At 53.2% G+C, this 27,607-nt stretch overlaps 2 protein-coding genes and 1 long non-coding RNA gene across 5 annotated transcripts; all 3 read left to right on the top strand.

Annotated features, from left to right (window-relative positions):
* Positions 1–2,064: 2,064 nt before the first annotated feature.
* Positions 2,065–7,423, top strand: LOC145536617 (uncharacterized). Of its 2 annotated transcripts, XM_081566128.1 has the most exons (4): positions 5,683–5,768; positions 5,858–6,245; positions 6,572–6,697; positions 6,900–7,423. In XM_081566128.1, the coding sequence occupies exons 1-4, from the start codon at positions 5,736–5,738 to the stop codon at positions 6,905–6,907; spliced, it is 555 nt and encodes a 184-aa protein (XP_081422254.1). In that variant the 5' UTR covers positions 5,683–5,735; the 3' UTR covers positions 6,908–7,423. The 2 variants fall into 2 exon arrangements, 1 of the variants encoding a protein (XP_081422254.1); XR_014075938.1 differs by lacking the exons at positions 5,683–5,768; positions 5,858–6,245; positions 6,572–6,697; positions 6,900–7,423 and adding exons at positions 2,065–2,188; positions 2,996–3,337.
* Positions 7,424–12,969: 5,546 nt separating this feature from the next.
* Positions 12,970–17,025, top strand: LOC145536616 (uncharacterized). 2 transcript variants are annotated; one of them, XR_014075937.1, is made up of 4 exons: positions 12,970–13,631; positions 13,959–15,818; positions 16,149–16,320; positions 16,457–17,025. It is a non-coding gene; the product is annotated as an uncharacterized LOC145536616 (long non-coding RNA). The 2 variants fall into 2 exon arrangements; XR_014075936.1 differs by lacking the exon at positions 12,970–13,631 and having other exon boundaries at positions 15,376–15,818; positions 16,149–16,277.
* A 2,091-nt stretch (positions 17,026–19,116) lies between these two features.
* LOC145536615 (uncharacterized) lies at positions 19,117–20,891 on the top strand. Its single transcript, XM_081566126.1, has 3 exons — positions 19,117–19,706; positions 20,033–20,158; positions 20,361–20,891. The coding sequence occupies exons 1-3, from the start codon at positions 19,409–19,411 to the stop codon at positions 20,366–20,368; spliced, it is 432 nt and encodes a 143-aa protein (XP_081422252.1). The 5' UTR covers positions 19,117–19,408; the 3' UTR covers positions 20,369–20,891.
* The last annotated feature ends 6,716 nt before the right edge of the window (positions 20,892–27,607 follow it).

Genomic DNA, 27,607 nt, shown 5'->3' with positions numbered 1-27,607 from the left:
CCCTGGCGACCCCGGCGACCTGAGTGATCCCAGAGGCCCCAGCGCTGCAGGAGAGTCAGGTGGTGCAGTTGGTGACATTCTGCAGATCCTGGGGTTACCTCAGACACCACAGTTGGGAAGAGACACTGCACCCAGAGCCAGAGTTCTGAGTAACTGACCAGTTCAGTTGTATCCTATTCCAGGAGCCCCAGTGGGCCGGGCGGCCATGGGGTTCCGGGTGTGGGCTAGGGGTGGTTTGGGTGGTTGCAGGCAGCGGGGCCTAAAGTGTAGGAGGAGGATACTCTGGGGGGCTGAAGGGTATGGGTCAGGGGTGGTCTGGCTGCCAGGGCACGGTGGTGAGGAAAAGCAACCTGAAGGGATCCAGAGGGTCGGGGCAGTGATATCCAAAGTGTCCAGCGGCGACCTTGTGGGAGAAGGCGGGTCTCCGTGAGCAGGGAGCTTGACGTACAGGCAAAATGAGAAATGTGGATGGTGCCTTAACCACATCTCCACCAGCATTCTCACCGTACCTTTTGCATCGCTCGCTCAGGCAAAAATCGCCCGCAACTTCCTGTCTCAAAGTACTCCGCTGTGAGCGCCAGTTCAGAAGGAGCTCAATGTTAATGGCTGCTTGTTGGTTCTGTCAGTTCTAAAGGGGGCAGGGGCCCAGGCTGGGGAGGGGGTGGTGGGCAGTGGCCAGGGCCCGTCTTGGCCCGGGAGGAGCCATAATGGAGGGTTAAGCCTAAAGGAGAAATGTGGTGCTCTGGGCTTGTCAGTGTGCGGGGACAGAGGAAGGACATGCTCCACTTCCTCCTTCTTGTCGGGAGCTTGAATTTCATCTTCCCTCCTTATTTTAGCCAATTGAGTGCTGAAGACCATGCCCTGCTCCAGACGTCCATCACCCTCTGTCTGCAGATTTCCCTGGTGATGCGGACCATGCGGCACTATGCGCCCCCCCCCCCGCCCTTTCTACTAAGCCTCTGCACGAAAGTCAGGGTTAAATCTAGCGCATGTGCCCTAGCCTCAAGTGTCCTTCCCGAGGGCATTGATTTCTGCTTCATCTTGTGCCTGTGCTGCTGCTGGGGGGTTCGGGGTCCACCATACTTTGTTTGGTGATTGTTAACTGCAGAAAACGAAACTGAGCTACTGTGCCCTCTCTGACTAGTTTTAGCTTCTGCACTTCTTAATACTCTATTTGTCTTCTGGTTGGAGGGGAAGTTCTGAGATGCAGATATTCAAGGAGTACAACATAAGTGAAGACAATGTAAGAAGCCGGAGAATAAGACAGTAGTTTACTGCCATTCAGTATTAATTTTGGAGTATTTTCTCATTTTATGAAGTGAAGTGAAGTGAAAGTCGCTCAGTCATGTCTGACTCTTTGCGACCCCATGGACTATACAGTCCACGGAATTTTCCAGGCCTGAATACTGGAGTGGGTAGCCTTTCCCTTCTCCAGGGGATCTTCCCAACCCAGAGATCAAACCCAGGTCTCCCACACTGCAGGCAGATTCTTTAGCAGCTGAACCACAAGGGAGGCCTGTGCCATGGCAATACTGTCTGAAAACGGACGTGATGGACGAACACATGAAAGCACTTGAAAAAACGCTTGGACCATAGGAAGTGCTAGCTATCACTACGGTCAAAGAACACAGCTATGATGTGGACTGGGCAAAAAGGGGACCAGGGTGGGTGGTGTGGCTTGGCCCCTTGCCCTCGACTCCCACCTTAGTCCAGTGAGACCCTTCTGTGGCATACGTTGGAGAAACGAAAGTCGCATTGTGGAACTAGCTTTAGGCCATGCGACGGGAAAGTCGGCATTTGTGTCTCAGTGGCGTCTCTGTGGACACTTGGCGGGCTCCATTCCACGCCATCTGAGCCGGCACTGGAGGGGCCCGTGTGCGCAGGCGCATCGGGGGCACCTGAAAGGAGCGTGGCGTTGTGACAGAGCCGAGTCCCTCCAGCCTCACACGGTCTCCATAGCAGCCCGTGGGTGGCTGGGCTGTGTGCGCAGGCGCACTTTTGGCGTCCTTGCGCAGAAGGGGAGGGACTTCGTGAGCGGCCCAGTCTCTCCGCCCCTTATTTGGCGTCTGAGGGAGACGCACAGCAGCCATGCAGGCGTCGGGTGGTGGTGCCGGTGGCGCAGAGGGCCGAGATGACCAGCATAGCTCCAGAGCACCTCCTTGCCAGAGTGGTTCAGGCAGCGCTGAAGGTGAGGATCGTCCCCGGGCCCCAGAAGGCGGGGGTGGGCCTGGCAGAGGAAGAGCGGTGATGGAAGACGCTGGAGCTCGTCCCCGGGGTGAGCGGGCACCAGGTGGCCTAGGACCCGCTGGAGATGTAGCACCCTTGGCTGTAAGGCCTAGACGTGGAGAGGCGGTGCTGTATCCTTTTCAGGGAGCCTTTCTGGGCGGGGTCAGTGGTGTGGTGGAGGGAAACATGCCGGCAGCCTGAGGAAGGGATAGAAGGGAGTACGGGGGCGATCCGGGGCAGCAGGACTGGGCAGCCTGGCAGGAAAGGAGGTTGTCAAGGCCTGAGGAGCCTGGAGGGTGGGGAAGATGGACAGAAGGGTTAGGGAGGCAGCTCAGGGTGGTCTCAGGTTGTGGTCAGGAGGATGGGCATCCTGGGGTAAAAGCAGGCCTCTGAGGTGCGAGGAAGCCCGAGATAATCAGCAAATTCTGTAATGGGTGGTGCCTTAACCGTGTCTCTCCCAGCACACTCAGAGTGCCTTTCCAGTCACCCCTGGAGGCAGACATGGCTCGCAGATCTCTGCTCCCAGATGCCCAGCGCCACCAAGGATTGGTTCTGAGGGAATTTGCAGTGAATGGCAGTGACCTGCTTGTGTCAGTTCCAGACGAGTTTGCCTTGGGAAGTGGGGGGTGGCAGGTGCTGTGGTCTGAGCTCCCTCTTAAGCGTGCTATGATGGAGACACTGAGGGGCTTGGTATAAGCAGGGGGGTTGGTACCCTGGACCTACAGGAGCAATCTTCCCTTTAACCTGATTTTCTTTTCCCTGCTTTTAGTACATGGACTGCTGAAGACCTGTGAAGACCTGGCTTTCATCCGACTTTCCATGAACCCATTCCTCGATCAGCTTTCCCTGGTGATTCGGAACATTCGGAGCCTTGGGCTCCCACCTCGCTGAGGAAAGGGGCTGAGGCCTAACCTTGTGTCCCCTGCTCGGCGGGGCATAGGGAATTCAAACTAAGAGGCATCGCCACTTTGTTATTTGAGTCTAAGTTTTTGCCTTTACTGGCCTTTGGTCTCTGTTGGTTCACTTGCTTTGTTGCCCTGCTGCTTGAGGAGTGGGGTGCTTCAGTGTTTGTTACAGCAGAAAATAAAGCTGAGTCACTTTTTGTGCCCCAGTTTCTTTTCAGCTAATGCGCTTCTGGATTTTAAAAACATTTTTTATCTTTGTTCTCGTGTTAGAGGGAAGGTACTGAAATCCAGATGTTTGAATTCCAATTACAAGGGAATTGAAAACAATTTCAGAAAATGAAAATCGAGCCCTATGTTCAGCACTAAATACTGTCAACGTTTAAGAATATTTTCTAGGTGTACTTGCACATTAAATACATAACAGCATGTGATGTAGAAGTTATCAAGTTTAGCTTTAATTTTTTTCCTGAATTTTTTTTCATTTAGTATACTAGCTTTTCCACTTTCTAAAATCTCTTCAGAAATGTGTTATTGAATAGATATAAGATGCATGATAATGTAATTATTGGGACTTCCCAGGCAGTCCGGTGGATAAGACTATGCACTTCCAGTGTAAGGGCTGCAGGTTCAGTCCCTGGCAGCAGAACTACGATCCCACATGTCGTGTGGCGTGGCCAAAAAAGTAAAATTGGGTCTTTAAATAAAAACAACAGCAACAATAATAATCTCATTATGGAACATGTAAGTTGTTTCCACGTTTTTCATTACTATGGTTAATGAATTAGTGGAATTTATAAATCTTTCCATTAACGGTTATTTCCTTAAAGTATTACTATATTCCAACAATTAGAAATGCTGACCTAACTGTTTACTTCTCTCTTGCTTTTTTAAAAAATTAATTTATCTTTTTAATTGGAGGCTAATTACTTTACAATATTACAGCGGTTACTGCCATACATTGACATGTCCAGGCTCCCCGCTGGTGTCCTCTTGGCCACAGAGCAGGGGACAGACATAGGCAGTAGACCAGGTCTTTGCACACCCTAAAACTGACTGGGAGCCAGAATCAACAGAAACTGGGAGGGTGGAAAGGTGGGACAGGGATGCCCCCCACACAGGAAAGGGTCAGCCACTGCTGGTGGCTCTTCCCTTCCAGTGGGGGTGAGGGAAGTCTGCTGGGGGGGCCGAGGACTCTCCGGCCAGGGGGTGGGGCTCAGGGACCGGATTGAAGTACAACCCCTGATGCAGTCACCTCCCGTGGCACCAGTGGTCCCTGGCAGATGAACCCCACGCCCAGGCAGTGCTGCCCCAGCCCCGTGGTCTCCCCCGGCTGTACCTTGCCTGTTGACTTGACCCCCTTCTAGACACAGAAGTGGACCAGCAGGCCAGTAGACACAGGGTCACATTCCAGTTGAGGTCCCCCGGTACCTCCGGCCCTCTGGATAGCCTCAAGACATTGTTCTTGGGGAAGGGAAAGCCATGAGAGTTGTGCCAGCAGGAGAGGGCAAGAGACTGGGGGTGTCCTAGGGGGTATTGCCCTTCCCTCGGCCCTTGAGTCCAGCCGGTCCCACCGGTGCTTCTGGGGGGCCTGATGTAAGTCCCCAGCCTGGAGTCCCTGCAGTCTGTGTGCCTGGAGCCCCAGGCGGCCCAGCCCCACGCCATCCCCAGTGAGTCTGACAGCAGTCCCCCCCCCCCCCGCTTCCCTCCCCAGGTGGGCGGGCACAGTATGCTCCGCATCCCTCGTATCATGCCTCCAGGGCCGGGTCACCCCACTCCCATGTGAAGGCACCTTGAAAGCACGCACACAGAGACATATGCCCACGTGAGTGCATCCCAACCGTGGCCTCTTTGAAGCACACACACACACACACACACACCCATGTGCACGCCCCTGACCACACGCTCTCTCGTGACCACACATACATGCCCACGCACAAGCACCTCCACACACAGACACACTCACATGCTTATGTCATGAATCTGTGCATATGCTCTCTCTCTGAAACACACCCACGCACACACCTGATGGGCACGCACCTGTGTAAGGGCACTCTCTCGGGCACACACACAGATAAGCACATTCACATGCCTATGTGCATAAATCTGTGCACACGCTCTCTCTTACAAGCACACCCATACACACGCCCATGGGCATGCACCCGCTCATGCGATCATGCACACAGACACACATACAGACATGTGAGCTATGTGCGAGACACCAGAGAGACAGACGAGCGCTGACCCAGGGGTGCCCAACTCCCTTCTGGGAGTCAAGGAAAAGGACCTGCGCTCAGCAGGATGGTCACCTGTGAGCGACGCCAAGCTGTCAGCAGCACAGACTTGAAGGTGCACAGGGACCAGGGCTCACTTGGGGTTTGCAGGCTTGGCGTGGAAACAGTCACGCGCCTTGAGGAGGGCGGCAGCGTCTGTTTGAGCATCGCGCACTGAGGCGCTGCCCCCACACCGAAGGGTGGAGCGCCGCCTAGAGGCCTCACGGCTGAACCGTTTACCAGGTTTCCCGGCCGGAGGCAGGGCTGACTTAAGAGAGCCCAGACCTCGTGGGTATGGCTCTGCGCATGCGCGTTGGGGCTACGTGGTGCGTGAATGCGCGAAGCTTCAGCAGGGCACCCGTTGTCGGTGGGAACCAATCGTGAGGCAGGACCAGGGTGGGTTTGCGCGGGCGCTCTGCTGAGTTGCAGGTCTCACTCCGGGACTGGTATTTGTAGGGACTGTTCAGTCTTTCCCGCCGCGGAGGTGGGGGAGAGGGTTCAAGATGGAGTCCGAGGCACACGGTGGAGGAGCCACAAGGGCAGCCGATGAAGACGCAGTCGCCGTGGCCTCTGCAGCGGGCACGGCAGGTGGTGGCCAAGGCGTGCAGGGTGGTGCTGGTGGCCACGATTGCCCTGGCGACCCAGCTGTCCCTGGTGACGCCGTCAGTCGAGGAGTCCCTGGCGGCTCTGGTGACCAGGCTAATCCCAGAGGCCCCAGCGCTGCAGGAGAGTCGGGTGGTGCAGCCGGTGCCATGCCACAGATCGCGGGGGCACCGCAGGCGCCAGGGCCGGGTGGAGACGCTGCACCCGGAGCCAGAGTTCCGATTAACCGAGCCCTCCAGTGGTATCCTATGCTGGGAGCCCCGGTGGGCTGGGCGGCCGCAGGGGTCGGGGTGTGCGCTAGGGGTAGTTTGGGGGGTTGCAGGTGGCGGGGCCTAAAGCGTGGGAGGAGGGTACTCTGCGGGGCTGGAGGGTATGGGTCAGGGGTGGTCTGGCTGCCAGGGGATGGTGGTGACGGAAAGAAACCTGAAGGGATCCAGAGGGTCGGGCAGTGATAGCCAGGGTATCTGGCGGCGGCCTTGTGGGAGAAGGCGAGTCTCCACGAGCAGGGAGCCTGACGTGCAAGCCACGTGAGTCATGTGGATGGTGCCTTAACCATATCTCCACCAGCAGCCTCAGTGTGCTTTTCGCATCGCACGCACAGGCGGACATCGCCCGCCACTTCCTCACTCCACGTACTCAACTGCCAGGGCCGCTTCGGAGGGAGCTCGATGTTAATGGCTGCATGTTGGTTCTGTAAGTTCTAAAGGGGGCCGGGGCTGGGGAGGGAGTGGAGGACGGTGGCCAGTCTCGGCCCAGGAGGAGCCATAATGGAGGGTTAAGCCTAGAGGAGAAGTGTGGTGCTCTGGGCTCTGTCGGTGTGCGGGGACAGAGGGAGGACATGCTTCTCTTCCTCCTCCTTGGCAGGAGCTTGAATTTCATTTTCCCTCCCTTTTAGCCGATTGACTGCTGAAGACCCTGGCCTGCTCCGCAGGTCCATCGACTTCTGTGCGGGGCAGCTTTCCATGGTGATGCAGTCCTTGCAGCACTTTGTGCCCCCTCCTCGTGCTAAGCCTCAGCAGAGAAGACGGGCTTAAACCTAGCCTATGTGCCCTAGCCTCAAGTGTCCTTCCCCAGGGCATTGCTTTCGGAATTACTTTGATGGGGCTTCATCTTGTGCCTGTGCTGCTGCTTGGGGGCTCAGGGTCCACATCGTTTGTTTGGTGATTGTTAACTGCAGAAAGTAAAACTGAGCTACTGTGCTGCCTCTGACTTTATTTTTAGAGGGTTCGCTTCCTAATACTGCATTTGTCTTTTAGTTGGAGGAGAGGTTCTGAGATCCAGGTATTCAAGGAGTACAACATAATGGAAGCCAATGTAAGAAGTGGGAGAATAAGAAAGTTGTGTACTGCCATTCGGTATTGATTTTGGAATATTTTGTCAGTTTTACAGTTACATTTATATATAAAACACCAGAATGTTGTTGTTGTTGTTGTTGTTGTTGAGTCTTTTGTGTCCAGGTGAGTCTTTGCGATCCCATGGACTGTAGCACACCAGGCTCTGTGTCCCCGCTGTCTCCTGGAATTGGCTCAAATTCATGTCCTTTGAGTCGGTGGTGCTATCTAACCATCTCACCTTCTGTGCTCCCCTTCTCTTTTTGCCTTAAATCTTTCCCAGCATCACAGTCTTTTCCAGTGAGTCAGCTTTTGGCTTCTGCTGACCGAAGTGTTGTCGCTCCGGCTTCAGCACCCGTCCTTCCAATGAATATTCGGGACTGATTTCCTTTAGGATTGATTAGTTTGATCTCCTTGCAGTTCAAGGCACTCTCAAGAGTAACCTTGTATCGTGAAACCTTGCTAAAGTCACGGATTACTTGTAATAGCTCTTTTGTAGATCCCATGGAACTCCCTCTTAGACAAGCGTTTTGTAGGCACATACATGCACATTTATTTCTTCCTTTCCAATTAATGGATTTTAACTGATTTCTGTTAAAATGAGATCTCCCATCACTTTGGCCACCTGATATGAAGAGCCAACTCACTGGCAAAGACTCTGATGCTGGGAAATATTGAAGGCAGGAGGAGAAGGGAATGACAGAAGATGAGATGGTTGGATGGCATCACGACACCAGACGTGAGTTTGAGCAAGTTCTGGGAGATGGTGAAGGACAGGGAAGCCTGGCCTGCCGCAGTTCATGGAGTTGAAAATAGACACGACTGAGCAACTGAACACCACCACGCTGATCTCTGTTATAATGGATTTGATTTTCCTGCTTCTTTGCCTCCTGGTAATTTTAGATTGGATGCCAAGCAATATCAAATTTCCCTTGCATGCTTAATATTTTTCTATGCCTAAACTTTTCTTGAGCTGTATTCTGGAATCCTGTTAAGTTGCTTGGAAACAGTTTGATCCTTTTTGGATCTTACTTATTAAGATTGACTCTGTAGGACCAGAGCAGATCTCGGTGTAGGAGGAACTTAATTAACTGAAATCTTCAATGGCCGAGAAGGCTATAGCTGGAAACAGGGACTCTTTTGAAAAATTTTATTTATGAGTTTTTTTTTTTTGGCTGTGCTGCGTCTTGTTAACTGTGTGTAGGTTTTCTGTACTTGCAGCCAGCAGAGGCTACTCTCTAACTGCTGTGCTCAGGCTTCTCATTGCAGAGGTTTCCCTTGTCGAGGAGCACAGACTTTAGACAGTGGTGCGCTCAGTTGTTGCGGCACACGAGCTTAGCTGCCCCAGGCATGTGGGCTATTCCTGGCCCAGGGACTGAACTCATGTGCCCTGGATTGGCAGGCAGAATCTTGACCACTGGACCACCTGGGAAGCCAAACAAGAACCCTTAAGTGGTAGTAAAATCCACCTGGACAGTTGATTGGCACTTTATATTACAAGGAGAAGGACCATCCCTTTCCAGACAGGGCACCCAGAATTGACCCAGAAGTGGGCCATATGGTGGATACAGCAAAGCCTGTGCCATCCGCAGTACTTTTTAAGAGCTGTATAATATTGTATGTTATAATTGTATATTATTGTATATTTAAGAGCTGTATAAAATTGGAGAAGAAAACGGCAACCCACTCCAGTCTTCGTGCCTGGAAAATCCCATGGACAGAGGAGCCTGCTGGGCTACAGTCCATGGGGTCGCAAAGAGTCGGACACGACTGAGTGACTGAGCGTGGACACACTGTTAGATTAAGAAATATTCGTTCCCAGTCTCGTTCCTTTAAACACTGGAAATTGATTATGAATTTGATGCAAAGTCTATACCGCTGTCGAGGACATGGATGGGTTTTGTAATTCAGTGTCCCTTTTCCTTCTCTTGGCACCGGTACGCTGTCACTCTGGAAAACTGCCCCTTTCCTTTTCTCTAGGCCATTGTGACTGTGATAGAGCTGACTTCACATTTGATTCCACGGGTGGGCATGTGGCTCAGGCCTGGCCATTGGAGGACCACATTCCTCCTGCTGTGGTGATATCATCCAACCAGTGACACTTTGATTCTCTAGGGGAGGCAGGCTGGCAAAGGACAGAGGGGGAGTTGGAGCAAGAAGGCAAATCTCCGGGACAAAATGCTGGGCCCAGCCATGCCTGAAGACAGAAACTACCTCTGTATCTGGTAGTTACCCAGACCCAGAAGCTCTCCCTTTGGCTTAAAAACTAAAGTGGCAATTTTGGTCGTTTTCGTTCCACTCATTTTTCACTTGCAATAGCAAGGCTGGACCCTTCGTGAATTGAAGGATCATACTTTTCTTTCTTACGTAACTAATGCGGTCTGAAGACTTGGCCCTTATTTATTACTTCAAGGTAGAAACAGGCCTCTTTTCTTGTTAAGCGATTAGCTGCTTGCTCATCAACTCATATCATGGTTGAAAAAGAGACAAGTCAAAGGAGGAGAGGGACACTGCAAGGGGCAGCTGGTGGAAGGGCATAAGGAGAAGGACCATCCCTTTCCAGACAGGGCACCCAGAATTGACCCAGAAGTGGGCCATATGGTGGATACAGCAAAGCCTGTGCCATCCGCAGTACTTGTAAGAGCTGTCTAATATCCCTCAGAATGTGTAGTCCATAGTTATTTTCACCAGTCTCTTGTAACTAGGCCTTTAGGCTGTTTGCAGTTTTTCAGTATTACAAACAATGCTGAAATGGACATCCTGGTACATTTGCTTTTGTGTAACATATTATGTGGACAAGGAAATGGCAAACCACGCCAGTATTCTTGCCTGAGAAATCCCATGGGCAGAGGAGCCTGCTGGGCTACGGTCTGTGGAGTTGCAAGAGTCGGACATGACTGAGTGACCAGACCACTACCACCAGCTCACTATGTACAATAATTCTGAGCTAAAACGGAAGGTTGTTGGGTGAAAAAGTAATCTCTTTTTGAAATGTTTTACACATATTCCCAAATATGTTTTATACATATCCCCATGCCCTCCAAAACGGTTGCATCGATTTGACTCGAACCAGTTGGGTATGAAAGTGTCCACTTTTGTCCTGCCTACCCTGAATTTGTCAGCTTGTTGTTTAGTCGCTAAACTGTGCCCAACTCTTTTGCAACCCAATGAACTGTAGCCCACCAGGCTCCTCTGTCTGTGTCCGTGGGGTTTTCCAGGCAAGCATAATGGAGTGGGTTGCCATTTCCTTCTTCAGGGGATCTTCCCGAACCAAGGACTGAACTCACATCTACTGCTTGGCAGGCAGATTATTTTACCACTGAGCCACCTTGGAAGCCCATTTGTCCGCGTAGCATGGCATAACAGAATAATAATAAAATACCACAGACCAGGTGGTTTAAGGGCTTCCCTGGTAGCTCAGCTGGCAAAGAATCCACTGGCAATGCAGGAGACCCCAGTTACACTCCTGGGTTGGGAAGATCCCCTGGAGAAGGGATAGGCTAGCCACTCCAGTATTCTTGGGCTTCCCTAGTGGCTCAGAAGGTCAAGAATCCGCCTGCAATGCAGGAGACCTGGGTTCGATCCCTGGGTTGGAGAGATCCCCTGAAGGAGGGCATGGGAACCCCCCTCCAGTATTCTGGCCTGGACAATACCTGTGGACAGAGGAACCCGGCAGGCCACGGTCCACGGGGTCGCGCAGCGACGGACAGGATTGTGCAAGCAACCACAGCACATTAGGAACAATGTCTGCGAATACGTTTGCCAATGTAGATGAAAATAACAAATTCCTTGAATGACACAAATTCCCAAAACTAACTCAAGAAGGAAGTGGGAAACCTAAATATCCCTAAATCGATCAAAGATACGGAACAGAAAACTCCAGGCCCACGTGACTTAACTAGGGAACGCTATGAAATATTTAAAGGAGAAATATCACCAATCCTATACAAATTCTTTCAGAAAGCAGAGGAGGGGAAACACTTCTCAAATCATTTTCCGAGGCCAGTCTTAACAGAACACCAAAGCCATATGATGATATTGCAAGAAAAGAGAACCGCAGGCTAATATCCTTCATTAAGCTAAGCACAAAATATGAAATGTTATCAAATTTAATCCGGCGACATATACAGCCTTATGACCAAACGAGATCTATCCCAAGAATGAAAGATTGGTTATGCATTAAAAAACCCATCAACCAGTGTTATCCATCATATTAAGTACAAAACAGGAGAAAAGCCATACGATCATTTCTCAAGATGCCGAAAAAGCATTTGACAGCGTTCAACCACCGCTATGATAAAAACTGTCGGAAAACTAGGACTACAAACAGACTTTCTTAATCCGATCAAGGTCATCTACAAAACTCCTACAGCTAACATGATAATGCAGGAAAATCGAATCCTTCCACTGGGGGTGGGGGAAGGCTGCTGGCCTGGGATTTGGCGGGCTGCCCAGAGGCCTATCCGGCCAGGGGGTGGAGATCAAGGGGCCCGGATTGAAGTATCTGCCTCCTCCTCGGGCAGTGGCCCGGATCCAGTCACCTCCTGTGGCACCAGCGGTTCCCTGGCATATGCACCCCACGCCCAGGCAGTGCTGCCCCAGCCCTGCCATCACCCCCGGCTGTACCTTGCTTGTTGACTATACCCCCTCCCAGACACAGAAGTAGACCAGCGCCCAGAAGGTCAGCAGACACAGGGTCACCTCCCGGTTGAGGGCCCCTGGCACCTCGAGCCCCAAGACTTGGTTCCTGGGGAGGGAAAGCCCATGAGAGTTGTGTCAGCAGAGGGCCAAGAGACTGGGGGTGTCTTGGGGAACACTGCCCTTCCTGCAGCCCTTTAATCCAGCCAGTACCACCGGTGCTTCTGGGATGCCAGGTGTAAGTCCCCAGCCTGGAGTCCCTGCAGTCTGTGTGCCCGGACCCCCAGGCGGCCCAGCCCCACGCCGTCCCCAGTGAGTCCCACAGAAGTCCCCGCTTCCCTCCCCAGGCGGGCAGGCACAGCCCCCTCTACACCCCTAGTCTCAGGACTCCAGAGCCGGGTCGCCCCACTCCCATGTGAAGGCACCTGTGCAAGCACACACACACGGAGACACCCATGTGCATTAATCTGACCCGTGCTCTTTCACACACACATGCACACTCACACGCCCGCGTGCATGCACCTGACCACATGCTCTCCTGCCCACATACATGCCCACGTGCAGACACCTGCAAAAACAGACACACGCACACGCCTATGCGTGTGAACCTGTGCACGTGCTCTCTCTCAGAAACACACCCATGCACACGCCCATGGGCATGCACCTGCCCATGCACTCACGCACACAGATACATTTGCACTGACGTGACCTACGTGTGGGACACCAGAGGGATAGACCGGCCCTGACCCAGGGGTGCCCGACTCCCTTCCGGAAGTCAATAACAAGGACCTGCGCTCAGCAGGATGGTCACCTGTGAGCGTGGCCAGGTTGGTAGCACTGCAGTCTTGGAGGTGCACAGGGACCAGGACTCACTGCGGTTTGCAGGCTTGGACGGGAAACAGGCACGTGCCCTGAGGAGTGGGGTGGGGTCTGTTTGAGCATGCGCACTGAGGAGCTGCGGACACAATAAAGGGTGGAGTGCTACCCAGCGGCTTCCTGGCTAAGCCGTTTACCAGGTTTCCAGGCCTGAGGCAGGGCTGACTTAGACGGCCCAGACCACGTGGGTGTGTCTGTGCAGGCTCATTGGGGTGACACATCGGGTGAACGCTTGAAGCTTCTGCAGGGAGCGCCTATTGCCGGAGAGCCTGCAGCCACTGTGGGAGCCAACTGTTGGTGGGAACCTATCGGGAGGCAGGACCAGGGTGTGTTTGTGCAGGCGCTCTGCCGATGCTGAGTTGCATGTCGCACTACGGGGATCAGTTCTATAGGGAGGGTTCAGTCTTTCCCAACGCGGAGTGAGGGGGAGAGGGGTTCAAGATGGAGTCCGAGGCACATGGTGGAGGAGCCACGAGGGCAGCCGATGAAGATGCAGGTGCCATGGCCTTTGTAGCGGGCACGGCACGTGTCAGCCGAGGTGTGCTGGGTGATGCTGGTGGCCGCGATGGCCCTGGTGACCCAGCTGGCCCTGGTGACACTGTCAGTCCTACAGTCCCTGGCGACCCCGGCGACCTGAGTGATCCCAGAGGCCCCAGCGCTGCAGGAGAGTCAGGTGGTGCAGTTGGTGACATTCTGCAGATCCTGGGGTTACCTCAGACACCACAGTTGGGAAGAGACACTGCACCCAGAGCCAGAGTTCTGAGTAACTGACCAGTTCAGTTGTATCCTATTCCAGGAGCCCCAGTGGGCCGGGCGGCCATGGGGTTCCGGGTGTGGGCTAGGGGTGGTTTGGGTGGTTGCAGGCGGCGGGGCCTAAAGTGTAGGAGGAGGATACTCTGGGGGGCTGAAGGGTATGGGTCAGGGGTGGTCTGGCTGCCAGGGCACGGTGGTGAGGAAAAGCAACCTGAAGGGATCCAGAGGGTCGGGGCAGTGATATCCAAAGTGTCCAGCGGCGACCTTGTGGGAGAAGGCGGGTCTCCGTGAGCAGGGAGCTTGACGTACAGGCAAAATGAGAAATGTGGATGGTGCCTTAACCACATCTCCACCAGCATTCTCACCGTACCTTTTGCATCGCTCGCTCAGGCAAAAATCGCCCGCAACTTCCTGTCTCAAAGTACTCCGCTGTGAGCGCCAGTTCAGAAGGAGCTCAATGTTAATGGCTGCTTGTTGGTTCTGTCAGTTCTAAAGGGGGCAGGGGCCCAGGCTGGGGAGGGGGTGGTGGGCAGTGGCCAGGGCCCGTCTTGGCCCGGGAGGAGCCATAATGGAGGGTTAAGCCTAAAGGAGAAATGTGGTGCTCTGGGCTTGTCAGTGTGCGGGGACAGAGGAAGGACATGCTCCACTTCCTCCTTCTTGTCGGGAGCTTGAATTTCATCTTCCCTCCTTATTTTAGCCAATTGAGTGCTGAAGACCATGCCCTGCTCCAGACGTCCATCACCCTCTGTCTGCAGATTTCCCTGGTGATGCGGACCATGCGGCACTATGCGCCCCCCCCCGCCCTTTCTACTAAGCCTCTGCACGAAAGTCAGGGTTAAATCTAGCGCATGTGCCCTAGCCTCAAGTGTCCTTCCCGAGGGCATTGATTTCTGCTTCATCTTGTGCCTGTGCTGCTGCTGGGGGGTTCGGGGTCCACCATACTTTGTTTGGTGATTGTTAACTGCAGAAAACGAAACTGAGCTACTGTGCCCTCTCTGACTAGTTTTAGCTTCTGCACTTCTTAATACTCTATTTGTCTTCTGGTTGGAGGGGAAGTTCTGAGATGCAGATATTCAAGGAGTACAACATAAGTGAAGACAATGTAAGAAGCCGGAGAATAAGACAGTAGTTTACTGCCATTCAGTATTAATTTTGGAGTATTTTCTCATTTTATGAAGTGAAGTGAAGTGAAAGTCGCTCAGTCATGTCTGACTCTTTGCGACCCCATGGACTATACAGTCCACGGAATTTTCCAGGCCTGAATACTGGAGTGGGTAGCCTTTCCCTTCTCCAGGGGATCTTCCCAACCCAGAGATCAAACCCAGGTCTCCCACACTGCAGGCAGATTCTTTAGCAGCTGAACCACAAGGGAGGCCTGTGCCATGGCAATACTGTCTGAAAACGGACGTGATGGACGAACACATGAAAGCACTTGAAAAAACGCTTGGACCATAGGAAGTGCTAGCTATCACTACGGTCAAAGAACACAGCTATGATGTGGACTGGGCAAAAAGGGGACCAGGGTGGGTGGTGTGGCTTGGCCCCTTGCCCTCGACTCCCACCTTAGTCCAGTGAGACCCTTCTGTGGCATACGTTGGAGAAACGAAAGTCGCATTGTGGAACTAGCTTTAGGCCATGCGACGGGAAAGTCGGCATTTGTGTCTCAGTGGCGTCTCTGTGGACACTTGGCGGGCTCCATTCCACGCCATCTGAGCCGGCACTGGAGGGGCCCGTGTGCGCAGGCGCATCGGGGGCACCTGAAAGGAGCGTGGCGTTGTGACAGAGCCGAGTCCCTCCAGCCTCACACGGTCTCCATAGCAGCCCGTGGGTGGCTGGGCTGTGTGCGCAGGCGCACTTTTGGCGTCCTTGCGCAGAAGGGGAGGGACTTCGTGAGCGGCCCAGTCTCTCCGCCCCTTATTTGGCGTCTGAGGGAGACGCACAGCAGCCATGCAGGCGTCGGGTGGTGGTGCCGGTGGCGCAGAGGGCCGAGATGACCAGCATAGCTCCAGAGCACCTCCTTGCCAGAGTGGTTCAGGCAGCGCTGAAGGTGAGGATCGTCCCCGGGCCCCAGAAGGCGGGGGTGGGCCTGGCAGAGGAAGAGCGGTGATGGAAGACGCTGGAGCTCGTCCCCGGGGTGAGCGGGCACCAGGTGGCCTAGGACCCGCTGGAGATGTAGCACCCTTGGCTGTAAGGCCTAGACGTGGAGAGGCGGTGCTGTATCCTTTTCAGGGAGCCTTTCTGGGCGGGGTCAGTGGTGTGGTGGAGGGAAACATGCCGGCAGCCTGAGGAAGGGATAGAAGGGAGTACGGGGGCGATCCGGGGCAGCAGGACTGGGCAGCCTGGCAGCAAAGGAGGTTGTCAAGGCCTGAGGAGCCTGGAGGGTGGGGAAGATGGACAGAAGGGTTAGGGAGGCAGCTCAGGGTGGTCTCAGGTTGTGGTCAGGAGGATGGGCATCCTGGGGTAAAAGCAGGCCTCTGAGGTGCGAGGAAGCCCGAGATAATCAGCAAATTCTGTAATGGGTGGTGCCTTAACCGTGTCTCTCCCAGCACACTCAGAGTGCCTTTCCAGTCACCCCTGGAGGCAGACATGGCTCGCAGATCTCTGCTCCCAGATGCCCAGCGCCACCAAGGATTGGTTCTGAGGGAATTTGCAGTGAATGGCAGTGACCTGCTTGTGTCGGTTCCAGACGAGTTTGCCTTGGGAAGTGGGGGGTGCCAGGTGCTGTGGTCTGAGCTCCCTCTTAAGCGTGCTATGATGGAGACACTGAGGGGCTTGGTATAAGGAGGGGGGTTGGTACCCTGGACCTACAGGAGCAATCTTCCCTTTAACCTGATTTTCTTTTCCCTGCTTTTAGTACATGGACTGCTGAAGACCTGTGAAGACCTGGCTTTCATCCGACTTTCCATGAACCCATTCCTCGATCAGCTTTCCCTGGTGATTCGGAACATTCGGAGCCTTGGGCTCCCACCTCGCTGAGGAAAGGGGCTGAGGCCTAACCTTGTGTCCCCTGCTCGGCGGGGCATAGGGAATTCAAACTAAGAGGCATCGCCACTTTGTTATTTGAGTCTAAGTTTTTGCCTTTACTGGCCTTTGGTCTCTGTTGGTTCACTTGCTTTGTTGCCCTGCTGCTTGAGGAGTGGGGTGCTTCAGTGTTTGTTACAGCAGAAAATAAAGCTGACTCACTTTTTGTGCCCCAGTTTCTTTTCAGCTAATGCGCTTCTGGATTTTAAAAACATTTTTTATCTTTGTTCTCGTGTTAGAGGGAAGGTACTGAAATCCAGATGTTTGAATTCCAATTACAAGGGAATTGAAAACAATTTCAGAAAATGAAAATCGAGCCCTATGTTCAGCACTAAATACTGTCAACGTTTAAGAATATTTTCTAGGTGTACTTGCACATTAAATACATAACAGCATGTGATGTAGAAGTTATCAAGTTTAGCTTTAATTTTTTTCCTGAATTTTTTTTCATTTAGTATACTAGCTTTTCCACTTTCTAAAATCTCTTCAGAAATGTGTTATTGAATAGATATAAGATGCATGATAATGTAATTATTGGGACTTCCCAGGCAGTCCGGTGGATAAGACTATGCACTTCCAGTGTAAGGGCTGCAGGTTCAGTCCCTGGCAGCAGAACTACGATCCCACATGTCGTGTGGCGTGGCCAAAAAAGTAAAATTGGGTCTTTAAATAAAAACAACAGCAACAATAATAATCTCATTATGGAACATGTAAGTTGTTTCCACGTTTTTCATTACTATGGTTAATGAATTAGTGGAATTTATAAATCTTTCCATTAACGGTTATTTCCTTAAAGTATTACTATATTCCAACAATTAGAAATGCTGACCTAACTGTTTACTTCTCTCTTGCTTTTTTAAAAAATTAATTTATCTTTTTAATTGGAGGCTAATTACTTTACAATATTACAGCGGTTACTGCCATACATTGACATGTCCAGGCTCCCCGCTGGTGTCCTCTTGGCCACAGAGCAGGGGACAGACATAGGCAGTAGACCAGGTCTTTGCACACCCTAAAACTGACTGGGAGCCAGAATCAACAGAAACTGGGAGGGTGGAAAGGTGGGACAGGGATGCCCCCCACACAGGAAAGGGTCAGCCACTGCTGGTGGCTCTTCCCTTCCAGTGGGGGTGAGGGAAGTCTGCTGGGGGGGCCGAGGACTCTCCGGCCAGGGGGTGGGGCTCAGGGACCGGATTGAAGTACAACCCCTGATGCAGTCACCTCCCGTGGCACCAGTGGTCCCTGGCAGATGAACCCCACGCCCAGGCAGTGCTGCCCCAGCCCCGTGGTCTCCCCCGGCTGTACCTTGCCTGTTGACTTGACCCCCTTCTAGACACAGAAGTGGACCAGCAGGCCAGTAGACACAGGGTCACATTCCAGTTGAGGTCCCCCGGTACCTCCGGCCCTCTGGATAGCCTCAAGACATTGTTCTTGGGGAAGGGAAAGCCATGAGAGTTGTGCCAGCAGGAGAGGGCAAGAGACTGGGGGTGTCCTAGGGGGTATTGCCCTTCCCTCGGCCCTTGAGTCCAGCCGGTCCCACCGGTGCTTCTGGGGGGCCTGATGTAAGTCCCCAGCCTGGAGTCCCTGCAGTCTGTGTGCCTGGAGCCCCAGGCGGCCCAGCCCCACGCCATCCCCAGTGAGTCTGACAGCAGTCCCCCCCCCCCCCGCTTCCCTCCCCAGGTGGGCGGGCACAGTATGCTCCGCATCCCTCGTATCATGCCTCCAGGGCCGGGTCACCCCACTCCCATGTGAAGGCACCTTGAAAGCACGCACACAGAGACATATGCCCACGTGAGTGCATCCCAACCGTGGCCTCTTTGAAGCACACACACACACACACACACACCCATGTGCACGCCCCTGACCACACGCTCTCTCGTGACCACACATACATGCCCACGCACAAGCACCTCCACACACAGACACACTCACATGCTTATGTCATGAATCTGTGCATATGCTCTCTCTCTGAAACACACCCACGCACACACCTGATGGGCACGCACCTGTGTAAGGGCACTCTCTCGGGCACACACACAGATAAGCACATTCACATGCCTATGTGCATAAATCTGTGCACACGCTCTCTCTTACAAGCACACCCATACACACGCCCATGGGCATGCACCCGCTCATGCGATCATGCACACAGACACACATACAGACATGTGAGCTATGTGCGAGACACCAGAGAGACAGACGAGCGCTGACCCAGGGGTGCCCAACTCCCTTCTGGGAGTCAAGGAAAAGGACCTGCGCTCAGCAGGATGGTCACCTGTGAGCGACGCCAAGCTGTCAGCAGCACAGACTTGAAGGTGCACAGGGACCAGGGCTCACTTGGGGTTTGCAGGCTTGGCGTGGAAACAGTCACGCGCCTTGAGGAGGGCGGCAGCGTCTGTTTGAGCATCGCGCACTGAGGCGCTGCCCCCACACCGAAGGGTGGAGCGCCGCCTAGAGGCCTCACGGCTGAACCGTTTACCAGGTTTCCCGGCCGGAGGCAGGGCTGACTTAAGAGAGCCCAGACCTCGTGGGTATGGCTCTGCGCATGCGCGTTGGGGCTACGTGGTGCGTGAATGCGCGAAGCTTCAGCAGGGCACCCGTTGTCGGTGGGAACCAATCGTGAGGCAGGACCAGGGTGGGTTTGCGCGGGCGCTCTGCTGAGTTGCAGGTCTCACTCCGGGACTGGTATTTGTAGGGACTGTTCAGTCTTTCCCGCCGCGGAGGTGGGGGAGAGGGTTCAAGATGGAGTCCGAGGCACACGGTGGAGGAGCCACAAGGGCAGCCGATGAAGACGCAGTCGCCGTGGCCTCTGCAGCGGGCACGGCAGGTGGTGGCCAAGGCGTGCAGGGTGGTGCTGGTGGCCACGATTGCCCTGGCGACCCAGCTGTCCCTGGTGACGCCGTCAGTCGAGGAGTCCCTGGCGGCTCTGGTGACCAGGCTAATCCCAGAGGCCCCAGCGCTGCAGGAGAGTCGGGTGGTGCAGCCGGTGCCATGCCACAGATCGCGGGGGCACCGCAGGCGCCAGGGCCGGGTGGAGACGCTGCACCCGGAGCCAGAGTTCCGATTAACCGAGCCCTCCAGTGGTATCCTATGCTGGGAGCCCCGGTGGGCTGGGCGGCCGCAGGGGTCGGGGTGTGCGCTAGGGGTAGTTTGGGGGGTTGCAGGTGGCGGGGCCTAAAGCGTGGGAGGAGGGTACTCTGCGGGGCTGGAGGGTATGGGTCAGGGGTGGTCTGGCTGCCAGGGGATGGTGGTGACGGAAAGAAACCTGAAGGGATCCAGAGGGTCGGGCAGTGATAGCCAGGGTATCTGGCGGCGGCCTTGTGGGAGAAGGCGAGTCTCCACGAGCAGGGAGCCTGACGTGCAAGCCACGTGAGTCATGTGGATGGTGCCTTAACCATATCTCCACCAGCAGCCTCAGTGTGCTTTTCGCATCGCACGCACAGGCGGACATCGCCCGCCACTTCCTCACTCCACGTACTCAACTGCCAGGGCCGCTTCGGAGGGAGCTCGATGTTAATGGCTGCATGTTGGTTCTGTAAGTTCTAAAGGGGGCCGGGGCTGGGGAGGGAGTGGAGGACGGTGGCCAGTCTCGGCCCAGGAGGAGCCATAATGGAGGGTTAAGCCTAGAGGAGAAGTGTGGTGCTCTGGGCTCTGTCGGTGTGCGGGGACAGAGGGAGGACATGCTTCTCTTCCTCCTCCTTGGCAGGAGCTTGAATTTCATTTTCCCTCCCTTTTAGCCGATTGACTGCTGAAGACCCTGGCCTGCTCCGCAGGTCCATCGACTTCTGTGCGGGGCAGCTTTCCATGGTGATGCAGTCCTTGCAGCACTTTGTGCCCCCTCCTCGTGCTAAGCCTCAGCAGAGAAGACGGGCTTAAACCTAGCCTATGTGCCCTAGCCTCAAGTGTCCTTCCCCAGGGCATTGCTTTCGGAATTACTTTGATGGGGCTTCATCTTGTGCCTGTGCTGCTGCTTGAGGGCTCAGGGTCCACATCGTTTGTTTGGTGATTGTTAACTGCAGAAAGTAAAACTGAGCTACTGTGCTGCCTCTGACTTTATTTTTAGAGGGTTCGCTTCCTAATACTGCATTTGTCTTTTAGTTGGAGGAGAGGTTCTGAGATCCAGGTATTCAAGGAGTACAACATAATGGAAGCCAATGTAAGAAGTGGGAGAATAAGAAAGTTGTGTACTGCCATTCGGTATTGATTTTGGAATATTTTGTCAGTTTTACAGTTACATTTATATATAAAACACCAGAATGTTGTTGTTGTTGTTGTTGTTGTTGAGTCTTTTGTGTCCAGGTGAGTCTTTGCGATCCCATGGACTGTAGCACACCAGGCTCTGTGTCCCCGCTGTCTCCTGGAATTGGCTCAAATTCATGTCCTTTGAGTCGGTGGTGCTATCTAACCATCTCACCTTCTGTGCTCCCCTTCTCTTTTTGCCTTAAATCTTTCCCAGCATCACAGTCTTTTCCAGTGAGTCAGCTTTTGGCTTCTGCTGACCGAAGTGTTGTCGCTCCGGCTTCAGCACCCGTCCTTCCAATGAATATTCGGGACTGATTTCCTTTAGGATTGATTAGTTTGATCTCCTTGCAGTTCAAGGCACTCTCAAGAGTAACCTTGTATCGTGAAACCTTGCTAAAGTCACGGATTACTTGTAATAGCTCTTTTGTAGATCCCATGGAACTCCCTCTTAGACAAGCGTTTTGTAGGCACATACATGCACATTTATTTCTTCCTTTCCAATTAATGGATTTTAACTGATTTCTGTTAAAATGAGATCTCCCATCACTTTGGCCACCTGATATGAAGAGCCAACTCACTGGCAAAGACTCTGATGCTGGGAAATATTGAAGGCAGGAGGAGAAGGGAATGACAGAAGATGAGATGGTTGGATGGCATCACGACACCAGACGTGAGTTTGAGCAAGTTCTGGGAGATGGTGAAGGACAGGGAAGCCTGGCCTGCCGCAGTTCATGGAGTTGAAAATAGACACGACTGAGCAACTGAACACCACCACGCTGATCTCTGTTATAATGGATTTGATTTTCCTGCTTCTTTGCCTCCTGGTAATTTTAGATTGGATGCCAAGCAATATCAAATTTCCCTTGCATGCTTAATATTTTTCTATGCCTAAACTTTTCTTGAGCTGTATTCTGGAATCCTGTTAAGTTGCTTGGAAACAGTTTGATCCTTTTTGGATCTTACTTATTAAGATTGACTCTGTAGGACCAGAGCAGATCTCGGTGTAGGAGGAACTTAATTAACTGAAATCTTCAATGGCCGAGAAGGCTATAGCTGGAAACAGGGACTCTTTTGAAAAATTTTATTTATGAGTTTTTTTTTTTTGGCTGTGCTGCGTCTTGTTAACTGTGTGTAGGTTTTCTGTACTTGCAGCCAGCAGAGGCTACTCTCTAACTGCTGTGCTCAGGCTTCTCATTGCAGAGGTTTCCCTTGTCGAGGAGCACAGACTTTAGACAGTGGTGCGCTCAGTTGTTGCGGCACACGAGCTTAGCTGCCCCAGGCATGTGGGCTATTCCTGGCCCAGGGACTGAACTCATGTGCCCTGGATTGGCAGGCAGAATCTTGACCACTGGACCACCTGGGAAGCCAAACAAGAACCCTTAAGTGGTAGTAAAATCCACCTGGACAGTTGATTGGCACTTTATATTACAAGGAGAAGGACCATCCCTTTCCAGACAGGGCACCCAGAATTGACCCAGAAGTGGGCCATATGGTGGATACAGCAAAGCCTGTGCCATCCGCAGTACTTTTTAAGAGCTGTATAATATTGTATGTTATAATTGTATATTATTGTATATTTAAGAGCTGTATAAAATTGGAGAAGAAAACGGCAACCCACTCCAGTCTTCGTGCCTGGAAAATCCCATGGACAGAGGAGCCTGCTGGGCTACAGTCCATGGGGTCGCAAAGAGTCGGACACGACTGAGTGACTGAGCGTGGACACACTGTTAGATTAAGAAATATTCGTTCCCAGTCTCGTTCCTTTAAACACTGGAAATTGATTATGAATTTGATGCAAAGTCTATACCGCTGTCGAGGACATGGATGGGTTTTGTAATTCAGTGTCCCTTTTCCTTCTCTTGGCACCGGTACGCTGTCACTCTGGAAAACTGCCCCTTTCCTTTTCTCTAGGCCATTGTGACTGTGATAGAGCTGACTTCACATTTGATTCCACGGGTGGGCATGTGGCTCAGGCCTGGCCATTGGAGGACCACATTCCTCCTGCTGTGGTGATATCATCCAACCAGTGACACTTTGATTCTCTAGGGGAGGCAGGCTGGCAAAGGACAGAGGGGGAGTTGGAGCAAGAAGGCAAATCTCCGGGACAAAATGCTGGGCCCAGCCATGCCTGAAGACAGAAACTACCTCTGTATCTGGTAGTTACCCAGACCCAGAAGCTCTCCCTTTGGCTTAAAAACTAAAGTGGCAATTTTGGTCGTTTTCGTTCCACTCATTTTTCACTTGCAATAGCAAGGCTGGACCCTTCGTGAATTGAAGGATCATACTTTTCTTTCTTACGTAACTAATGCGGTCTGAAGACTTGGCCCTTATTTATTACTTCAAGGTAGAAACAGGCCTCTTTTCTTGTTAAGCGATTAGCTGCTTGCTCATCAACTCATATCATGGTTGAAAAAGAGACAAGTCAAAGGAGGAGAGGGACACTGCAAGGGGCAGCTGGTGGAAGGGCATAAGGAGAAGGACCATCCCTTTCCAGACAGGGCACCCAGAATTGACCCAGAAGTGGGCCATATGGTGGATACAGCAAAGCCTGTGCCATCCGCAGTACTTGTAAGAGCTGTCTAATATCCCTCAGAATGTGTAGTCCATAGTTATTTTCACCAGTCTCTTGTAACTAGGCCTTTAGGCTGTTTGCAGTTTTTCAGTATTACAAACAATGCTGAAATGGACATCCTGGTACATTTGCTTTTGTGTAACATATTATGTGGACAAGGAAATGGCAAACCACGCCAGTATTCTTGCCTGAGAAATCCCATGGGCAGAGGAGCCTGCTGGGCTACGGTCTGTGGAGTTGCAAGAGTCGGACATGACTGAGTGACCAGACCACTACCACCAGCTCACTATGTACAATAATTCTGAGCTAAAACGGAAGGTTGTTGGGTGAAAAAGTAATCTCTTTTTGAAATGTTTTACACATATTCCCAAATATGTTTTATACATATCCCCATGCCCTCCAAAACGGTTGCATCGATTTGACTCGAACCAGGTGGGTATGAAAGTGTCCACTTTTGTCCTGCCTACCCTGAATTTGTCAGCTTGTTGTTTAGTCGCTAAACTGTGCCCAACTCTTTTGCAACCCAATGAACTGTAGCCCACCAGGCTCCTCTGTCTGTGTCCGTGGGGTTTTCCAGGCAAGCATAATGGAGTGGGTTGCCATTTCCTTCTTCAGGGGATCTTCCCGAACCAAGGACTGAACTCACATCTACTGCTTGGCAGGCAGATTATTTTACCACTGAGCCACCTTGGAAGCCCATTTGTCCGCGTAGCATGGCATAACAGAATAATAATAAAATACCACAGACCAGGTGGTTTAAGGGCTTCCCTGGTAGCTCAGCTGGCAAAGAATCCACTGGCAATGCAGGAGACCCCAGTTACACTCCTGGGTTGGGAAGATCCCCTGGAGAAGGGATAGGCTAGCCACTCCAGTATTCTTGGGCTTCCCTAGTGGCTCAGAAGGTCAAGAATCCGCCTGCAATGCAGGAGACCTGGGTTCGATCCCTGGGTTGGAGAGATCCCCTGAAGGAGGGCATGGGAACCCCCCTCCAGTATTCTGGCCTGGACAATACCTGTGGACAGAGGAACCCGGCAGGCCACGGTCCACGGGGTCGCGCAGCGACGGACAGGATTGTGCAAGCAACCACAGCACATTAGGAACAATGTCTGCGAATACGTTTGCCAATGTAGATGAAAATAACAAATTCCTTGAATGACACAAATTCCCAAAACTAACTCAAGAAGGAAGTGGGAAACCTAAATATCCCTAAATCGATCAAAGATACGGAACAGAAAACTCCAGGCCCACGTGACTTAACTAGGGAACGCTATGAAATATTTAAAGGAGAAATATCACCAATCCTATACAAATTCTTTCAGAAAGCAGAGGAGGGGAAACACTTCTCAAATCATTTTCCGAGGCCAGTCTTAACAGAACACCAAAGCCATATGATGATATTGCAAGAAAAGAGAACCGCAGGCTAATATCCTTCATTAAGCTAAGCACAAAATATGAAATGTTATCAAATTTAATCCGGCGACATATACAGCCTTATGACCAAACGAGATCTATCCCAAGAATGAAAGATTGGTTATGCATTAAAAAACCCATCAACCAGTGTTATCCATCATATTAAGTACAAAACAGGAGAAAAGCCATACGATCATTTCTCAAGATGCCGAAAAAGCATTTGACAGCGTTCAACCACCGCTATGATAAAAACTGTCGGAAAACTAGGACTACAAACAGACTTTCTTAATCCGATCAAGGTCATCTACAAAACTCCTACAGCTAACATGATAATGCAGGAAAATCGAATCCTTCCACTGGGGGTGGGGGAAGGCTGCTGGCCTGGGATTTGGCGGGCTGCCCAGAGGCCTATCCGGCCAGGGGGTGGAGATCAAGGGGCCCGGATTGAAGTATCTGCCTCCTCCTCGGGCAGTGGCCCGGATCCAGTCACCTCCTGTGGCACCAGCGGTTCCCTGGCATATGCACCCCACGCCCAGGCAGTGCTGCCCCAGCCCCGCCATCACCCCCGGCTGTACCTTGCTTGTTGACTATACCCCCTCCCAGACACAGAAGTAGACCAGCGCCCAGAAGGTCAGCAGACACAGGGTCACCTCCCGGTTGAGGGCCCCTGGCACCTCGAGCCCCAAGACTTGGTTCCTGGGGAGGGAAAGCCCATGAGAGTTGTGTCAGCAGAGGGCCAAGAGACTGGGGGTGTCTTGGGGAACACTGCCCTTCCTGCAGCCCTTTAATCCAGCCAGTACCACCGGTGCTTCTGGGATGCCAGGTGTAAGTCCCCAGCCTGGAGTCCCTGCAGTCTGTGTGCCCGGACCCCCAGGCGGCCCAGCCCCACGCCGTCCCCAGTGAGTCCCACAGAAGTCCCCGCTTCCCTCCCCAGGCGGGCAGGCACAGCCCCCTCTACACCCCTAGTCTCAGGACTCCAGAGCCGGGTCGCCCCACTCCCATGTGAAGGCACCTGTGCAAGCACACACACACGGAGACACCCATGTGCATTAATCTGACCCGTGCTCTTTCACACACACATGCACACTCACACGCCCGCGTGCATGCACCTGACCACATGCTCTCCTGCCCACATACATGCCCACGTGCAGACACCTGCAAAAACAGACACACGCACACGCCTATGCGTGTGAACCTGTGCACGTGCTCTCTCTCAGAAACACACCCATGCACACGCCCATGGGCATGCACCTGCCCATGCACTCACGCACACAGATACATTTGCACTGACGTGACCTACGTGTGGGACACCAGAGGGATAGACCGGCCCTGACCCAGGGGTGCCCGACTCCCTTCCGGAAGTCAATAACAAGGACCTGCGCTCAGCAGGATGGTCACCTGTGAGCGTGGCCAGGTTGGTAGCACTGCAGTCTTGGAGGTGCACAGGGACCAGGACTCACTGCGGTTTGCAGGCTTGGACGGGAAACAGGCACGTGCCCTGAGGAGTGGGGTGGGGTCTGTTTGAGCATGCGCACTGAGGAGCTGCGGACACAATAAAGGGTGGAGTGCTACCCAGCGGCTTCCTGGCTAAGCCGTTTACCAGGTTTCCAGGCCTGAGGCAGGGCTGACTTAGACGGCCCAGACCACGTGGGTGTGTCTGTGCAGGCTCATTGGGGTGACACATCGGGTGAACGCTTGAAGCTTCTGCAGGGAGCGCCTATTGCCGGAGAGCCTGCAGCCACTGTGGGAGCCAACTGTTGGTGGGAACCTATCGGGAGGCAGGACCAGGGTGTGTTTGTGCAGGCGCTCTGCCGATGCTGAGTTGCATGTCGCACTACGGGGATCAGTTCTATAGGGAGGGTTCAGTCTTTCCCAACGCGGAGTGAGGGGGAGAGGGGTTCAAGATGGAGTCCGAGGCACATGGTGGAGGAGCCACGAGGGCAGCCGATGAAGATGCAGGTGCCATGGCCTTTGTAGCGGGCACGGCACGTGTCAGCCGAGGTGTGCTGGGTGATGCTGGTGGCCGCGATGGCCCTGGTGACCCAGCTGGCCCTGGTGACACTGTCAGTCCTACAGTCCCTGGCGACCCCGGCGACCTGAGTGATCCCAGAGGCCCCAGCGCTGCAGGAGAGTCAGGTGGTGCAGTTGGTGACATTCTGCAGATCCTGGGGTTACCTCAGACACCACAGTTGGGAAGAGACACTGCACCCAGAGCCAGAGTTCTGAGTAACTGACCAGTTCAGTTGTATCCTATTCCAGGAGCCCCAGTGGGCCGGGCGGCCATGGGGTTCCGGGTGTGGGCTAGGGGTGGTTTGGGTGGTTGCAGGCGGCGGGGCCTAAAGTGTAGGAGGAGGATACTCTGGGGGGCTGAAGGGTATGGGTCAGGGGTGGTCTGGCTGCCAGGGCACGGTGGTGAGGAAAAGCAACCTGAAGGGATCCAGAGGGTCGGGGCAGTGATATCCAAAGTGTCCAGCGGCGACCTTGTGGGAGAAGGCGGGTCTCCGTGAGCAGGGAGCTTGACGTACAGGCAAAATGAGAAATGTGGATGGTGCCTTAACCACATCTCCACCAGCATTCTCACCGTACCTTTTGCATCGCTCGCTCAGGCAAAAATCGCCCGCAACTTCCTGTCTCAAAGTACTCCGCTGTGAGCGCCAGTTCAGAAGGAGCTCAATGTTAATGGCTGCTTGTTGGTTCTGTCAGTTCTAAAGGGGGCAGGGGCCCAGGCTGGGGAGGGGGTGGTGGGCAGTGGCCAGGGCC

Source organism: Giraffa tippelskirchi, chromosome X, assembly GCF_054371585.1.
Source record: "Giraffa tippelskirchi isolate mGirTip1 chromosome X, T2T-mGirTip1v1.2.pri, whole genome shotgun sequence".
Taxonomy (NCBI): domain Eukaryota; kingdom Metazoa; phylum Chordata; class Mammalia; order Artiodactyla; family Giraffidae; genus Giraffa; species Giraffa tippelskirchi.
The sequence above is the reverse complement of the archived record's forward strand: the minus strand, read 5'-3'. Positions and strand labels throughout refer to the sequence as shown.

What these genes read in the sequence shown, in the direction of transcription:
- LOC145536617 (XM_081566128.1), top strand. Translation starts at nt 5,736, where the DNA reads ATGCGCGAAGCTTCAGCAGGGCACCCGTTGTCG. An exon ending in CAGCAGGGCACCCGTTGTCG is followed by an intron (nt 5,769 to 5,857) that starts GTGGGAACCAAT and finishes TGGTATTTGTAG; the next exon opens with GGACTGTTCAGTCTTTCCCG. An exon ending in ATTAACCGAGCCCTCCAGTG is followed by an intron (nt 6,246 to 6,571) that starts GTATCCTATGCT and finishes TATCTCCACCAG; the next exon opens with CAGCCTCAGTGTGCTTTTCG.
- LOC145536615 (XM_081566126.1), top strand. Translation starts at nt 19,409, where the DNA reads ATGAAGACGCAGTCGCCGTGGCCTCTGCAGCGGGCACGGCAGGTGGTG. An exon ending in ATTAACCGAGCCCTCCAGTG is followed by an intron (nt 19,707 to 20,032) that starts GTATCCTATGCT and finishes TATCTCCACCAG; the next exon opens with CAGCCTCAGTGTGCTTTTCG.